General features: G+C 35.4%; 1 protein-coding gene across 4 annotated transcripts in view; it reads left to right on the top strand.

Moving 5' to 3' along the window:
- LOC144453363 (E3 ubiquitin-protein ligase HECTD1-like) overlaps window positions 1-18,105 on the top strand; it is a 47,405-nt gene that overhangs the window by 23,924 nt on the left and 5,376 nt on the right. For 2 of the 4 annotated variants that reach the window (XM_078144638.1, XM_078144637.1), the window contains exons 11-34: window positions 2-143; window positions 727-891; window positions 1,290-1,518; window positions 2,016-2,191; window positions 2,443-2,610; window positions 3,059-3,196; window positions 3,560-3,706; window positions 4,159-4,359; window positions 4,913-5,047; window positions 5,279-5,418; window positions 5,822-5,965; window positions 6,315-6,494; window positions 6,942-7,108; window positions 7,563-7,739; window positions 9,145-9,417; window positions 9,791-9,946; window positions 10,230-10,301; window positions 10,556-10,762; window positions 13,423-13,739; window positions 15,449-15,605; window positions 16,289-16,377; window positions 16,666-16,796; window positions 17,132-17,189; window positions 17,509-17,691. In XM_078144638.1, the coding sequence (XP_078000764.1) occupies window positions 2-143; window positions 727-891; window positions 1,290-1,518; window positions 2,016-2,191; window positions 2,443-2,610; window positions 3,059-3,196; window positions 3,560-3,706; window positions 4,159-4,359; window positions 4,913-5,047; window positions 5,279-5,418; window positions 5,822-5,965; window positions 6,315-6,494; window positions 6,942-7,108; window positions 7,563-7,739; window positions 9,145-9,417; window positions 9,791-9,946; window positions 10,230-10,301; window positions 10,556-10,762; window positions 13,423-13,739; window positions 15,449-15,605; window positions 16,289-16,377; window positions 16,666-16,796; window positions 17,132-17,189; window positions 17,509-17,691 (3,952 nt within the window). The remainder of the gene's footprint in view (window position 1; window positions 144-726; window positions 892-1,289; window positions 1,519-2,015; window positions 2,192-2,442; window positions 2,611-3,058; window positions 3,197-3,559; window positions 3,707-4,158; window positions 4,360-4,912; window positions 5,048-5,278; window positions 5,419-5,821; window positions 5,966-6,314; window positions 6,495-6,941; window positions 7,109-7,562; window positions 7,740-9,144; window positions 9,418-9,790; window positions 9,947-10,229; window positions 10,302-10,555; window positions 10,763-13,422; window positions 13,740-15,448; window positions 15,606-16,288; window positions 16,378-16,665; window positions 16,797-17,131; window positions 17,190-17,508; window positions 17,692-18,105) is intronic. The other 2 variants (XM_078144639.1, XM_078144640.1) reach the window with 2 other exon arrangements.

Genomic DNA, 18,105 nt, shown 5'->3' with positions numbered 1-18,105 from the left:
GGAAAGCTACCCTTGCTTTAATTCGTAAGATGGTCCACTACATCGCACCTCCCCTCCTAGTGGAAGTGTGTGAAGGGGAAGGAACTGGTTACAATTTTACCTCAGTCCTGGTTGAAGTTCTAGCTATTGTACTTGATCATGATGTAAGTAACATTCATCTCTATATTGTCTACAAATACTGAAGCTGGCAATTATACCCAGGGAAATTTTGGACATGTATTGATTGTATGTGTCCATTGTAAATTTTGATATACATCATGATTTGAACATGATCAAACGTGTAAAACTAAAACTATTTGTTGTTATAAAAGTCAGTTTATGATTCAATTGGTTTCATCAATGGCTTTCAACACCGACAATATTAGTGACTCACTGAAGAAGAGTCCTCTTGAAAAATATTTTGGTTCGAAATATATGGTTTTGTGGAAATTTTATAGACAGAATATCAAAGATAAGTTGACAGTCTAGATACCTAGAATAGAGTCACTGTTTGTTTGTATATTAAAATATTGAAATTATTACTAGTGATGCTCTTCATTTTATGAGCATATGCAGTTTTGACTTGCCTATGCATGTGTACTGTTTGAACACCACGATAGTAACATACCACAGTACATCCACTATAAAATAGAACAAATCATAAACTGGTAGGTTGTCATTTGTTGATTCTCTCTGACAAAGGAGTGATGTTCATCTGTTTTGAAATGAGTTTGTTGTTGTTTTCAGGATGATGATGATGGTCACTTGACAGCATTACAAATCATTGATGATTTAATGAAGAAGGGACATGATATATTTACAGTGCATTTTGCCAGATTAGGTGTTATTAGCAAAGTATTTAATTTGGCTGGACCACCTGAAGAACTTGAAGAAGGTGCCATAGCCAAAGAGGTAAGAGCCTTCAAACATTTTATGTTAGATATATGAGGTTTGTGTCAGATCTAGGAGGCAATCAAACAGCTGCTACAAGGGATTTTTTCATGCATTCCTCCTGTCTAACCAGATCTATGAAAATGGACATGCTTGCAAAGAAGTCTTCTGAAGATAATATACCTGTTAGGCTGTCATGTTTCATTATCACCGACACTAGTAAAGATCACTGTCAAGTAAAATCTGTTTTACCATAATCAAGTATAACAGTGTATAGCATACATTCAGGAGTGTAGCTAAAGTACAAAAGTAAAAAAAAAAGATTTAGAAATTATTAGTAATCTTCTGACCTAAATTAAGTGGAAATTCTGAGGTGCTTTTCATATTGTTATGCAAGTTTTATGTTAATTATTCCACAGGAAGAAGATGAGCCACAGCTAGAAGATTCTAAAGACATCCTACAAGGTAAACCATACCACTGGAGAGAATGGTGTCTAGCTAGAGGTAGAGACTGTTTGTATATATGGAGTGATGCCGCAGCTCTGGAATTATCTAACGGCAGCAATGGATGGTTCCGATTTATCCTGGATGGAAAGTTAGCTACCATGTACTCTAGTGGTAGTCCAGAAGGTGGATCAGATAGCTCAGGTAGGAAAATAGTCTAGAATGTCCACTTTTGTAGATTAATAAGGGTTGTTTACATGTCAGGTACTGTATTTTAAGGATGTGGAAGAAGATATATAGGAGATTCAAAGTAATAATATCGATTTGAATACTATTGTAGAAAACTGTGTGATCTTTAAACTTCATGGTATATTGGCCAATCAGCTGGTAAAATGGAATGTTGTGTGTCATGCTATTGAAGAAATCAATATAATGATGTACTATAGAAAGGAGTCAAGGTACATGAATAACTAGTGTATTGTTTATGTTACTATATTGTGTGACATTTGAATTTCATAACAATATTCACCAGATGAACAATGGCACATGATGTATACATTTGATAAAAAGTCTAAGATCCCTCAATCATTGCCCTTCTGGGATAGAGAGTTGAATGTTTCTAATTTAGTGTGCTACCATTAGCCTCACTTTGCTTAATTATGATTCAACCCTAGTTCATACTTTGATACGTTTTCTTACAGAAAGCAGAGGTGAATTTTTGGAAAAGCTTCAAAGAGCTAGAGGTCAGGTTAAACCTGGTACATCGAGTCAGCCAATATTGTCATCACCAGGGCCTGCTAAATTAATGGTTGGAAACTGGACACTAGCATGTCGTAAAGATGGTGAACTTACAATACATAACTCTGATGGCCAACAGGCAAGTATTTATGTAAAGAATTTCAGATATGATAAGGTGAACAATTTGATAATGCATTCATTGATTTTTTTAGTATGAATTTAATAACATGTGCGTCATGCTATGTGTTATCGCATTACTGTGTTTCCTGTGTTCTCAATATTTCACCAAAACATTAACTTCATTCTGTCTTTGTGTGTTCCTATAAAATAGGTTTTGAACTCAATTTTAAGAGAGGTGAATTAACTTTTTGAACTTCTTTCCATCCACAGCAAGCAACCATTCTTCGTGAAGAGCTACCAGGTTTTGTGTTTGAGTCTAACAGAGGAACTAAACACTCCTTCACTGCTGAAACCTCACTAGGACCTGAATTCTCTACAGGATGGAGTGGAAAGAGAGGTAAACGACTGAGATCCAAGATTGAAGCTGTCAAACAAAAGGTAAATTGTCAATAAATTATGTTGTTAGTATTTCTGTATGATATATACCACTGGCTGCCAGACATTTGAATTTGTAAATAAAGGGAAATTGAAATGTATGTGTCTGTATTGAATGAAGATGAAGATGACCCAGTGTGACAAGTACTTGTACAAGATAGTGATTGTTGAAATTTAATACATGTAGCATTTTGATTTTGAAATTCTAGGATATGTCATGTAGAGTATGTTATCAAGTATTGGTGTTAGTGATTTGTTCATTCTTTAAAACAAATGTGTGTAAAGGAGTATAATGGGTTCCAGGATTACATACTGTTTGTTCTTTTGTGTATGTTTTGTCAACATCAGTAGATGTTACCTTCTTGTCTGTTTTGTTTTGGACATTTGCAGTATACAGTCATGGTAATTTGATGTCTATCTAATGTAATCTGTTTTGTTCTTCTGAATCTAGGTGAAGCAATTAGGACAAGAATTATATGAGAAATATTTCCGAGCAGCTCAAGCCTCGCCACGTGATGTTGTATCTAAACTGAAATCCATAGTATGTCAGTTGGAAGCAGCTTGTGATTCACATAATAATCCATTGAAGGTAAGAATTGGGTTGTTTAAATGGAGATGGAAGATTGTTAGTTCCACATTTCTGTCAAATATCACAGAGACATTGTCATGAACTGGATATTTGGTAAAAAGCACAGAAGTATTTTTGACAAAAGTGAACCAACTGTTTGCAGAGAAATCAGGTTCTAGCTCATGAATGAGTTCAGTCCATGGAAAGTTCTTCAATTGTAAAGAAATAGAAACTTTATTGTTCAACAATATTTTTTTAGTCTAATATAGTGAGTGCAGGCAGACCAGACAAAGACCTTTATTTTGAAATGTGATGGTGCAACTCATACCCGTCCTATTACTTGTCAATATTTTATTTGATCACAATCTTCATTTGTCTACACAGGCTAGTGAAGGTGAATTGAGTTGGACAGACCAGATGAAGACAGCGTTAGAATCCTTGACGTTACTACTAAAGGATGAGAATACATTGTCAGCTTATGAATTACACAGTAGTGGATTGGTGCAGGCACTACTCAGATGTTTAAATAATGTAAGTTTATGTTTAGTTTATTATCAGCATTATACAGATTATACCATCAGAGAAATCATTTTTGAAAGAAAAAACATTGAACAACCTTTTCCACAGCATGTCAGGCAGGTGGAACAGACATAGTGTTTTGTCCAGATGGAAGGAAAGTTCTTATGAATTGCTTTACACAAACCTATGTGAACTTACAGTGAAAATTGTTCATCAATATGTATCCTATTATGAATTGATAAAATACAAAATTTGGAGTTTGAATATATGAATTGTATGCTTAAGGGATACTGAATGCAAACAGTTTGAATTGGTGTATTAGGTAAGGAAAATGTAACCATATTATATTTGCTAAGCAAAATAAAGGTTGCAGCCATGAATTTTTGCTGTGTTTTGTCTGAAGTCAGATGACTGCTAACACTTCACATCTTGTAATGATACAACTTTACATTGTTCCTTTCCAGACTTATGATGAAGCATGTTGTAACAACAGAATCATAGAAAGAATTGGTGTTTTCAAAGGAGCTTTCCGTGACAGTGATGAGGATGACAACACAACTCAACCTTCTGTCATGTTAGTTCGTAAACTAGTAGCAGCATTAGAATCCATAGAGAAGTTACCTTTGTTTCTTTATGATGCCCCAGGCTCTGGATATGGAATACAGGTGAGTGGAGTGTGATGATAATGATGGAATGAAATTGGTAATACACCCCATGTTGCTTATAGTCCTGTATAAAGATCAGACTTTGAGCTTATGAATGCTGACATTGTACTGTACTGTTACATTCATTATGACTATATCATGGGTCACACACATTTGAACAAAGGAAATTTAGGTTATTGCATAAAAAAATGGAAAGCTCTGATTGATGTTGAGTGTAAAATGAAGATGAAACCCTTATTGTGACATTGTACTAAATGCTGTTACACTCATTATGTATTAGAGATTTACACTTGTAGCTACTGTCTGGACAGTGACAGACTTCATATCAATGAAATCAGTTCTTGACAAAATAACATCTCTTCTATTTTGTAGCATATTGGTAAATACTTGTCAGAAAAGTAATGTTTATTATTACCACAGGTCAACTTTGTCAAAATCTTTCATCACTTTTTTATACAAGTGATGTACATTATCACTGTTAGGATTGAAATTAATCATGCCATGCTAAAATATTACATCTGTGTAACCATTGATTTTGTTTTGTCATTGTAAGGTATTAACGAGAAGACTCAGGTTTCGACTGGAGAGAGCATCAGGTGAAATGGCTCTGATAGAAAGGACGGGTAGAACTCTGAAGATGGAACCATTAACTACTGTAGGAACTTTGGAGAGATATCTATTGAAAATGGTAGGTATAAAACTATTGATAGTGTACCAATGCCTCAGATAATCTTGCTGATAAGTTCAAAATTTAATTTAAAAATTGTTTTCAATGTCTAAAAAATATTCAAAATAAAAATGAGTACATCGATATGTTTTGATCTGCATTGATTCACTTGTGTGTGATACTCCAGTTTCAACCAAGAAAGCTGGAGGAAAGATTGCTGTATGTATTTGATGTTTGGTTATGTCTTCACAGGTTGCAAAGCAGTGGTATGACTTTGATAGGACGTCATTTACTTTTGTGAAACGTGCCAAAGAAGGACCTGCCCTCATTTTCCGTCATCAACGAGACTTTGATGAGAATGGTATTATTTACTGGGTAGGAACAAATGCAAAGTAAGTCACAGATCTCTTATTTTCTTTTGTCATTACTTTGGGAATGTGGAGGGATGGGGGTACAAGAAGAGGATGATGTCTAATCTACTCTATCTGCCAAGTATCTCAAAGATAAATGATTGTTTTCTTTATCTACTGTGGGAGTTCCGTTGAAGGGTAAACTTTTGATTTGAAGTGATGGCAACTAATTTAGTATTGTAGTATGCATGTGATGTCTCATGTAATTCTTTCTACTTTGACAACATTTCTGGTTATAGAGACCATCTCATCCTGTGAAATGTTTATATCAATAGCAACCTGTACAGTGGTAGGTTTTCTTTGACCTTTGATATTGGATGATATTTTGTCAACTGATTTACACATTTGTAGATGAGGAACTTAGATTCCATCTTTGATTCTACAGGTCAGCATATGAGTGGGTGAATCCTGGACAGTATGGATTAGTAGCTATCAGTTCATCTGAAGGTAGAAATCTACCCTATGGAAGACTAGAAGATATGCTGAGTAGAGATGCATCAGCACTAAACTGCCATACAAATGATGACAAGTAAGTGACTCATACCTGTTTAATTATGTTCCAGACTCAGCCCTAGCCCTCCATTTGTGTAATAGGTGTATAGGCTTTCACCTCACTCTTAATCTGGGGTAAAATGCACATTGAATACTATTGCTTCATCTTTGAAGTGATTTCAAAGATGTGAACGAATAAAATCTTCTCTCTGGGCCTCTTGTGTCAGGAGTTAGGACAATTCTTCATCCTTGAAGCCTTGAATTTTATTAATGTAAGTACATGTATATGTAAATATATTGTTATGTTGTCTGACTAAAGTACATGCATTTCTGGTAGAATTTCACAAATGAATTTATTTATGATATTGGTTACTTTCTTCCAACAGGAATGCATGGTTTGCAGTAGATCTTGGTTTATGGGTTATTCCATCAGGGTACACTTTACGTCATGCACGTGGCTATGGTAGATCAGCATTGAGGAATTGGTTATTCCAAGTCTCCAAAGATGGTCATAACTGGACAACTCTTTATACCCATACTGATGACTGTTCACTCAATGAACCAGGGTAGGTATATGATAAAGCAACTGGGGCTGATATCATTTTGAACTCAATATATATATATCATTTATTTCTGTGTGGTCTTCTGAACTTGTTGTTGTGTGTAATTAATCCACACTTGGTCAAACTGTTGAGCAAGTGTAAAATATTTCTTGATGTATCTGTGTTAGAATCAGCTACACCGACATTGAAAATTTACTGCTTATAAGTTGTATATACATATTAGTTATATTTTGTATTTATCTATAATAATGACAATTGCTAAACATTCAGATGTTGACAAGCATTGTGCCCACTGCAATAACACAATAGCAAAGAAAAGTGGTGGGCCAAAAATAACGTTTCGAGGAAGTGAAAATTATTTGAACTCTATCATATAGATAATGTATTGAAAATGTGCAAATCCGAAAACAGCGATACAGAGAGATTAATTTGATGTGTTTTATGTAACAGGTCAACAGCCACATGGCCCATTGAGAATGTACAAGAAGAGAAGCAAGGATGGAGACACATACGATTACAACAAATGGGAAAGAATGCCAGTGGACAGACACACTACTTATCCCTCTCTGGATTTGAGATTTATGGTACTGTCACTGGAGCTTGTGAAGATCAGCTTGGTAAGCAGTGTTTATAGCAATGTGTTGTAGTGTGATTTATATCTAATCACTTATAGTTATTTCATGATATCTAGGAAAACAGATCAATTGAGATAATTAGATGTTTGGAAAATGAAACTATTGAAATATGGGTCATATATTATATATCAATAGTAAACTTCTTGATAATGCCTCCTGAGGTATGAAACTAGAAGAAAATTCAAGCTGTTTTGTTTTCATTTACTGTAGATAAATAAATAATAGATACACACATACACACACACACACACACACACACACACACACACACACTTACATCGTCTGTAATATCACATATATATATATAGTTATTTCAGTCACCCTGATCATCGGATGACAAAGCAAAAATCACTTCAAGCTATAAAATTGCTGTTATTTAAAGTGAAAAGTAAAAAAAAAGGAAACAGAAGTAAAATATATCACTGTCTTGTTATAGGCAAGGCTGCCAAAGAAGCAGAAGCCAACCTCAGAAGACAGAGGAGATTGGTGAGATCACAGGTGCTAAGACAGATGTCAGTTGGTGCCCGTGTTGTACGAGGGATGGACTGGAAGTGGAGGGATCAGGATGGAAGCCCACCACAAGAAGGTACTGTTACAGGAGAATTGCATAATGGTAAGCACTGGGGGGAAAATGTAGCAAGTCAGCTGGGTAAAATATTAACAGTAACGAAGGGCATTGGGTTAGCAGTTGGAGATTTATCAAGTGAGTTTAGTGAATGGTAATTACAGACAGACAGGCGGGCAATGAAAAGATGTTTAATATATTTGTAGGTTTTTTTGGTATAGAGTATATCATGATCATAGGGTGGGGGTCACCATTCATATGGTAAGTGATGGAAGGAATGTTATTGGTTGAGTTTGGAAGACTATGATGACATTGGCAGAATGGAGTTAAGTAAACTGAAAATATATTGGTAGGTTGTTTCTTGATAGATGACCACAATCAGGGAATGTACTAGGTTTTTTGGGTAGTGAACAATGTGAGAAATATTTTGTTAAAACTTGAATACCAAGGGAGCATGTGAAGTGTGGATCATGTTGAGATATATCGTATATCTGTAAAGTTGTAATTAGTTGTATAGTTGGTCGTCATACCTGTAGGTTGAGTCTTCAATTAGTGCTGTCAATGTCAGCTATCATACAATTTATAATGACACATACATATCAACTCATCCATCCACCTGCTGAGTTAAGAATGCTCTCATACATGACAAAATGTCTGCATCCTGTGAATCATGCTGTCTCTGTCAATTCCTAGCCCTGTGGTGTGACCGTGTCATATCTGATTCATTAGCTTTGCTGTTTGGCTGTATCTTTCCTTGCATGTCACCAATTTATTGTGTGCCCATGGTATTGTCAGACCATGGGAAGGTGTTACAACAATGCCATCTAGTCACTTCTCTCATAGCCCACTGTTTTGGTTAGATATAGCATTTCATTTATGTAAATACTCTATATTGAGTGATGTGCAACCATCTATTGAGTTTAAATAAAGTCTCATAATGATAATGAAAATGTATTGTTTAATGGAAAGATGCTAAAAGCTGTTTGACAATGATTATTTTCCCACATTTTTTGTCATCTTTCATGTGGTAGTGTTTACAACTCCTTCCCAAGGCTCTGTATGTCACTCTTAAAGATCGCCCTCTAGAGGGGGTTATGTCATGCAGATGTATCCCGCTCACATTGTGCACTATGCTGACATCGTGAAATGAATTTAAAGAAATCATTCCATGTTATGTGTCAGTGATACCCAGAAAATAATGAGGGAATGTTGGAAATTGACATAATAAAGCTTATTATGTTGTTTGGTTAATTGCCATTCATTGTTGTCCAAAACTCATAGGTTGGAACTCACCACTCTATAAAGACCTGGGGAGACACCTGTATATTTGCACAATCATTTAATCAATGTTATAATAGTGATTGTCATGACAATGTATCCTTGATACTATAGTAGCAAACACTAGGCCATATCTTAAGTCAATTGAAATTTTTATCTCTGTCCATTTCATAAGGGTGGGTTGACGTAACTTGGGATCATGGTGGTTCTAACTCGTATCGTATGGGTGCCGAGGGCAAGTACGACCTGCAGCTGGCTCCATCTCATGTTCCAATCAGTGAAAGTGCAGCAGTAGGCAAGCAAGCCCCTAAGGTGAAGACAGAAGTTACCAGTACTACTTGTAGCTCTATAGCCAAGGGTGTCAGTAGCACCAGTTCACTGGCTAGTAAAAAGAGCAGTTCTAGTCCCACTTTGAGTGCTGATGCAGAAGGAAAGGCAACTTTCAAAGGTAAAAAGGGGTTGTTTGTGATTGTGTAATTGGAATGCTTCTGTGCAAGTGAGCTCATTACATGTCACATACCTTTTAACCCAAGTTGTGCTTATTTGTGCCGTCTTGTCTTGTCTTGTCTTGTCTTGTCTTGTCTTGTCTTGTCCTGTCCTGTCCTGTCCTGTCCTGTCCTGTCGTCTTGTCATATTTTTTACTAAAATTTAGTTGTCACTTTTTTAAAGTTAAGAAAAATACTTAATACATTGTTGCATAAACAAGAGAAAAGGAGATGTGAAATGTCCTTATAGGACACACCATAATGTGAATGCAGTGTTTTTGTTAAGGGCTTCTATGTACTTGACATTACTAACAGAAACTTTGTCTTCTGCTACAGATGTATTAACCTCAAGTGATGCTGCAGCTGCTGTTGCTGTAGCAGAAGGTGTTCTTGCAGCACTGTCTAGTGAAGGTGGTGCAGCTGCTGCAGCTCTAGGTGAAGTTGGTGCTACTGCAGCCACTCCTATAGAAAGTGCAACTATTAAGAAATCGGGTAAGAAAAGAGCTATAATAGCGCTTAACTCTTTCAATATGAACATTCTGAATTCCTTGTGTCCTCGAATTCAAATTCTCAATGAAGAGAATGTTTCAGAATGATAGATATTTCACTTTAATTCCTCAAAGAGACAGTTAATAAAGAAAGAAGTGTATCACAAGTACATGTATTACACAGAAAGGAATACAATTGTGATCAAGATTGTGCAAACGTCACTGAACTGTGGAAAGTATGGGTGATTAACTGCTTTCTATGAAAATAATGTCATTATTTTTTCCAGATGATAATAAATTAAAGAAAAGTAAGGGACCACTAGAGAGTACAGTGTCTGAGGATTCTAAAGACACATCAGGTAAGATTTCAAATCCCTTCAACTTTATTTCAGGTGAGAATGTTTTATTTGACAAACAATTGATTAATAGTGGATATGCTTATATCACACTGAAAGAGAAGACTATATAACTTAGATACTTTGTGTTGTACAGCCCTAACCGGGCTTCTCTTTAATTTGAAGTGGTATCTTGTATGATGGCATGATATGCTGTATATTACAGACTAAGTGAAAGAATGCAGTGGAAAACTTGAATGTGATTTGTTTGTTTGCAGAACCTTCTTCAGCAACCAGTACTAGTAGTATGAGTGTTAGTGTACCAAATCTTAGCAGTCCAGCAACTAATCTGCTGGAAACCTTTGCTGCTGTAGCTCGTCGCAGCAGTGGTATGGTTGGTGGTGCTAGCAATAATATGATGCGTAGTAGTGCAGGAACAGCAGGTAGTCTGGGTCGACTTCCCTTTACTACAGTACCATCCAACAGTAAGTTATATGTATTCTATTTGTAATATTGCATGTCTCATGGAAGTGTTAAAGAAATTATAGTAAGTTCAAATTTGTTGTATCACAGTTTGGTGAGAACAATTGTATATTATATATTGTAAGTGTAGTTATACAAAGAAGTTCAGATGTGTAAATAGTTTACTTGATTCAAAATTACAAGTGTCTTGCAGTGTGTAAGAGAAAGGCATTAGTGTACAAAAATTACCATAGAGCATTATTGCTTGGAAGTTTAATTTGAATGCCAATTGATACGACAATAAGACCTGAAATCAGAGCTTTCATTCGTTGTCAAAGTATCATCACATGTTTGTTTAGTCTGTTTGATGCATACACATCTTTTAGTAGATGTCCATGCTGTCATGTACATGTACAGTGATTCTAAAATGTTATTTTGATGCAGAGGCATTGTGGATGAGATCATGCAAATTTTGAATTCATGTAGGTAGATGATGACAAGGAAATTTATGACACCTAGAATTCCCTACTTCAGTAGATTTCTAAGTCTACCTTTGTACTAAGAAAGTTGGTTTAGTTAGAGAACTGTACCATGGAGTTCATGAGTGTTAGTATATGATGGATTTTTTATATTTCAGGAAGTAGCAAATCATCATTCTATGTTTGAAATCAAAATTTTATAATGATATTTTGATATATATATATATACCATTTCCATCCACAAAGCCTCTTGTACAGTTTCCATCCACAAAGCCTCAGGCAACAGATGTCCATTCTAGTTTTTTCATGCCAGGCTACATTGTTTGGTTGTTGCATTTCTTTAGATTTTTGATGCACATAAATATTGTGCAATGAATTAGACTCATTAACAAATGGAAGATTTGTATGTGACCTTAGACAAATATCATGAAACCCCTTTTGAATTCCTTGAGTGTTTTTTATCCTTTGTTATTCAGTTGTAATTAATTCATTGCCTGTGTGTAATCAGTTGGTATTTTTGTCATCACAAACCTACAAGAGACAGCTCATTTTGTAGCGATACTGTAGAGTTTGCTAAGCTCCCTTGTCCCCATGTCTATATATCTGCAACACCAAGCTTTACCCTTTCACTCTGTTTTTAGCTACACTTATGGGCCTGATAAATTATGGGTTCATTTCATACATCTATGCCAGTTTTTGTCCATAGCCATTACAAAGCTATGCTTGGGCTGATTAGAGCAATGTTTGAACATTGTACAATGATTAGAACCTTTAGTAGACATATATTTCTTTGTTTCACAACCTGATCTAAGTTTGGCAAATGGCTACCAGTTTAAGATATCAATTTTTTCTTTGAAACAGTAACACATGCACACAATTCAAGTGTGTATATTGCCATGGGTGAACTCTCTATTGAGAATATTTCAGGTGACCTGAATCTTTGAGGTGAAATGTTAAAAGTAAAATCTCAAATAAAGCATTTTCTTGCTTACAACAGAAGACATATACAATATAGTAACATGAAAGCTTTTAACCAGTACATAAAGATTCAAAGAGGTGTACAGCTTAATCCTATCAAATTTAGCTGATGTGCTGCCATTTTAAAGTTTGTATAAATCATTGAAGATTTAATTATAGGTTGAAATCTACAATGGACTCAATTTAATCTCAAGATAATATAATTTCTTGCAAATGTCAGACATGACATGTGTAAACTAGGAGTGTAGTATTTACATCTTTGAATTTCAAAGTTTTGAGTCTCAATGAAGTGAGTTCTTGAATGTCAACAAAGCTATATATCTTTTGTAAATGAGTATGGAAAACAGCTTGAATCTTTTAGTGTGGCACCTCAGTTAGATTTTTCAACAAAACTATATGAGAATTTTTGGTATTCAATTTCTGATTTGGGACATTGTCTTGTATAGAGACTTGCTTTATTCATAGCTTATTAGCTCCCAAAGGGCACAACCCGGAGGGCTATTTGATTGGTTCCGTGTGTCCATCCATCCATCCATCCATGCGTCCATCCGTCCGTCCGTCCATGTGCGCATTCACTATCATGTCTCTGGCATGCACCAACTGATTTCAATCAAACTTGGCACAGAGGTAACATGCTATGTGAGACATATGCACGTTTTGCGACTGAATCAAATATGGCTGAATGGCAGCCATATTTGTTGTTAAATTTCTCAATATGCGTCATCACGTTGGAAATGTAATATGTAGTGACTCCATTCAAGTGCCTACACCCATATTATCAAATACGAGCTTTGATCATTGACCTTGATAAACATTTTCAAGGTCAAATAAATGAATCTTTTTTTCTATGTTAACTCAAGAAGTTGAAGACACAAAGACTCTATGTAAATGTCTATACCCCAAAGGTTAGCTTTCTTTTTATACCTTTGACTTTGACCTCCATGTTCAAGGTCAAATAGCAAATTGGTCAGTAAATTATGAAGTTTTGTATCTAGAGACACCATTTAGATTTGCATAATAGCTTTGCCATGACCAGTTTTGGGCCCTGTCTTCAATGAAGGCTTATCTGATTTCGGTTTCCCCAATTTTTTAAGGCATGCATCATCCAAGCTTTCTCCTTCATCAATTTTTTCATCAATTTTTTTTTTCATTTTTGGTGGGGGTAAAATTGAAAACGGCACACCTGCATTGCACGGTATTTTTTCCATTGTTGTTACTGTTCCCAGGTAATGTGTGGAGCAGCACACAGAGCCTGCCCAACTTGACAACCAGTGGCAGCTCCAGGTCTAGCGTCACGTTGACCACTTCACAAGCTGCAGCTAACACAGTTAACACTACATCCACAGTTGCTGCCAGCTTGTGTACAGGACTCACCATGAGTCTGACGTCCTCTAGTGAGAGCGATGATTTCCTGGAGAGTTGCCGTGCCAGCACTCTCCTAGCAGAGCTAGAGGACGATGAAGATTTACCTGAACCTGATGATGACGATGATGAAAATGAAGATGAGAATGAAGATGAGGAAGAACTTTATGAAGAAGTCTTGGTAAGTTCTGAAACTTGATATTCTTCATACTCCAGTATAAATTTCATCTTCCTTTTGTTTAGATAAATGAAAGCTATAGGTAATATATGTAACAATGCTATTGTAGTTTTAAGCTTACAATTCTTTGCTCTATAAAAACTTTCATCCTTGTAAAAGTATGGTATGTTTTTGAAGTTGCAATTTTCTACTCTTCAGAAATAGAGTTTTGTTTGCTTGTCTTTTGTATTAATATAAGCAGTAGCACTGTAGTGAAGCAAGATAGATGTACACTCTGTAGAGGGATTTGCACTGAGATAGCTGTAGTAGCTGTTATCTTGTAGCATATAGAATATTAGTATGATTATATCATTGATGTTAATTCAACAGTTGACTGTAGCTGGAAAGTTGTTATTACTGTGCCGTGGGCTTACATAGTTAGGTTGCTTTATGCTGGAGACAGGTACATAATATTGCACTGATATAGCTTAATCAGCTGTTGATATGTTGTACTTGTAACAGATAGTGGAATGATATCAATCAAATAGCTGATAATAGCAGGAAAGTTGGTATTTTTGATGCAAGGATAGAGGAGTCAAAGCAAATGTCCAAGAAATTCCTAGTGGTAATATTACTGTGTGATGGTGTTTCTTTTAGAACCACAACGCTTGTTTAGCTCTGAACTTTGATATTGATATCCAAGTAATATCTAAGTTAATTATAATTATTCTCAGCATCGTAATGGAACACAAAGCATTCATAGTATCATAATATCTAAGTATCGTAACCTACTAGTTATCTGAAAGTCACATGGTATACTTGCTGTACCTTTGTATCTCTGTGTAGATAATGTGCATACTTTTCATTCAGTTTTGAATTGTAGCCCATTCATTACAAATCATTTATGCAGAGAAGTTGGCATCACCACCTGAAACACATTCTAAGCAGATTGAACACAGACACACCTAAGGCATGTGTAATAGTGTTCTACCACAACAAGTGACTCCTAATTTGTCCAGAAATGACATTGCTTCTTCCAACTGGGTACTTTTCAATCTGATCACTGGTGCATTTTTTAGACTTCTTTGTATACAAGTTCTATGTGTGTCTTACATTTTGCTTATAAGTAAAACAGATACAAGTGTCTTAATTTGTGCAAGATCAGTATGGATAATTACTGTACACAATTCAATTGCATGATAATATCGCTGTTTTTGGGTGTTCAGTCATTTTGTAGTCTTACAACTGCATGTCCAGTTATGTATAACTGATGTTTTCAAGAGTCAAATTGTTAATTTTGTGGTCCTCTCTCACTAAGTAAAGATAAACCAGTATATTTTCTGTATTGCAATGCCACAAAGCATGATGTAGACCCTGTAAATAGGATGGACAAATCACAACAATTTGATGTTACCCTCTATGTTTTCAGCTGTCAGTGAAACTTTTCTGTCAGTTTCCTTTGTGTTGAATTATATATGTACATGTACATATAGTGTGATTCTGTCTGATTGAAGTATTGTTAATGTTAAAACACTATTCTTGACAATCATACAATAGGAAGATTGATAATTAGTACTTACTAGAATTGGAGAAACCATGAACTTCTCAGTATATTCTAATGTTCTCCTGATATGACTCCTTGTAACCATGCATGCTAAATGTCATAAATTGGCAACCATGTTATAAGTCAAACAGTAAAACTTGTAACTGACTGCTTTCATGTTTACAAACAGGATGAAGAAGACTATGAAGCTAGAGGTGGAAGGAGAAGAACATGGGATGATGAGTATGTCCTAAAAAGACAGTTTTCAGCCCTTGTACCAGCCTTTGATCCTAGACCTGGTAGAACTAACGTTCAACAAACTGTGGATGTCGATATACCATCACCTGGTAAGTATTACATGGCTGATATTATATACTTGTGTTATGCTAGGACTGAAAAGTGCTGGATAACAAGTGAATTTGATGTCATTTTCATACACCATCTGAAACCTACTGACCTCTTGATGGCAAGGCTAAGTGATAGTATGCAGCTGAAATAATGTATCACTACTGTAGCCATTGAGGGTGCTCTTTTAACCAAATATCCAAAGTTACAATGATTATCACTACTGTAGCCATTGAGGGTGCTCTTTTAACCAAATATCCAAAGTTACAATGATTATCACTACTGTAGCCATTGAGGGCGCTGTTTTAACCAAATATCCAAAGTTACAATGATTATCACTACTGTAGCCATTGAGGGCGCTTTTTTAACCAAATATCCAAAGTAACAATGATTATCACTACTGTAGCCATTGAGGGTGCTGTTTTAACCCAATATCCAAAGTTACAATGATGTATCTCTACAGTGGCCATAGAGGGAGCTGTTTCAACTTAATATCCAATGTTAAATAGAATGATGGATTACTACCATTGTCACAGAGGGCATTATTTCAAGCAAATGTCAAGTTATATATGATACCATCTAACTTGTCAAAAGAAATGTCATATTAGTGGGTCAAAGGGAATATAAGTGTAATGGTCTGGTGTATAGTATTTCTAACATTATTTGTTTATGCTTACATTTGTAGGTTCAGCTGAAAGTACTTATAGAGATGAAGCTGAGACCATTCCATCTCCCAGGCTGACATTGTTTATCAGAGGACCTGGACTTCCAGGGGTAAGTCTTTTATATTTAATTTTACAAGTACAACTTTGATGTCTGGTATGTGACAAGTGAAAGTATCAGATAAGAATGATCACCTGTCAGACTCCAGATAGTTTGACCAGCAATTTTGATCATGAATTTTACATCCTTTATCATATAACATGGGTCTGAAAAGGAGTAAAAGAAGAAATTGGCAAGTTTTGAGTATTCTTTAATCCTACCGAAAATTGAGCATCATAGCAAGTTTCATCAAGAAAATCGAAAGATGGAATATAAATATCTGAATGTTTTGTTGAATAGCTTGAGGATACAGAAGCAAAGCTAGAAGACCATGAATCCACAGTATTTAAGTATGTACAAAAGTTGTACACTAGAACTGCTGTAGGTACCAAACAAGACAGACTTAGAAGAATATGGGAACCTACATACACGTGAGTAATATCACCTGAGGATAGTTTTATTTTCCATTGTAATACTTCTCATTTTCAACCTGATAAAATTCTATGACAGTATGTTGAAAGGTGCTAGTTTTCATAGTGAAATGATTAAGATTATATTTAACTTTTGTAAAACATTGTTAAAGTTTGTTGTCAGCTTATTTAGCTTTATGAACATAAAGTTAGAAAAAATATCATCAGGATTTATCATGTATTTTTAGTAAAATGAATAAGGTATTCCAGATAACCTACTTATGGCAAGTTCAGGACCATTACATTTGTAATAATTTGATGGAATAAATGTATTTTTTCTCCCTCTACTCTCACAGTATAACCTATCGTGAAATGAAACCAGAAGACAGTTCTCCTGATTCGGAAAATGCAGGGGTAAGAACATTCACACAGTCACGTTTAGAACAATTAAAAAAATAGTGCTCCTACAGCTTCCGTCCAATTTAACTTTACATCCCAATTTTTTGGTGATAGGTCACAGATATAGAAGTAAAATGGTGTTGGTCAAAATAGTAGACACCAGACTTTTCATACTACAAGTGGATGAAGTATGACTCATGGAAGGGCTTGTTATTGAATGTTTTGTTTATTATTTCATGCAGGAGCAGACTGTCATTACTTTTGCTAACAATAATGTTAGACAGCCCAAAAAATATTAAGTTTAACTTACATCCTCATTTTTTGTAATTCACAGGGTCGGTGGTCAATATCATTTGTGGAACGTCATCTTGGAACAGATGACTTACCTAAGTCAGAACTGATTACATACCTTCAAAGAAATGCTGATATTCACTTCCTTAGGAGGTGGAAGCTGACTGGAACACCTAAGAATATCAGGAAAAACAGGAATTGTTCTCAATTAGTGGCAGCGTACAAGGTCAGTTTCTGATACCTTACAGTCTGACTGCCATTGTGGTATTTTTGTCTGTGGTCCATACTAACGTCATGTTTGAATTGTTAAATGTTTTGTCGACACAACCTGACCAAAAGCATGTCAGTAATTCATAGACATTTAGGTAAAATAAATATGAATATTTACAAACCAGATAATCAGACTTTTAAGATGAAATGGGTCTCATATAATTTGTAGTCAGCTGATGCCCACCTTGACACAGATTTTCCAAAACTTTTATGTAATTCTTGTTGAAAGCTAGAGTTTTCCTCATGCTAGAAATCAAATGAACATGATATGAAGAAATTGAGACACTTTGCTCCACAGGATACATACTTTCAAATTCTTGTAACCAAACAAAATAAGGCTGTATCCATTGATACTTGACTTACAATGTCT

The sequence above is a fragment of the Glandiceps talaboti genome, chromosome 2 (genome assembly GCF_964340395.1).
Source record: "Glandiceps talaboti chromosome 2, keGlaTala1.1, whole genome shotgun sequence".
Classification (NCBI taxonomy): domain Eukaryota; kingdom Metazoa; phylum Hemichordata; class Enteropneusta; family Spengelidae; genus Glandiceps; species Glandiceps talaboti.
The sequence above is the reverse complement of the archived record's forward strand: the minus strand, read 5'-3'. Positions and strand labels throughout refer to the sequence as shown.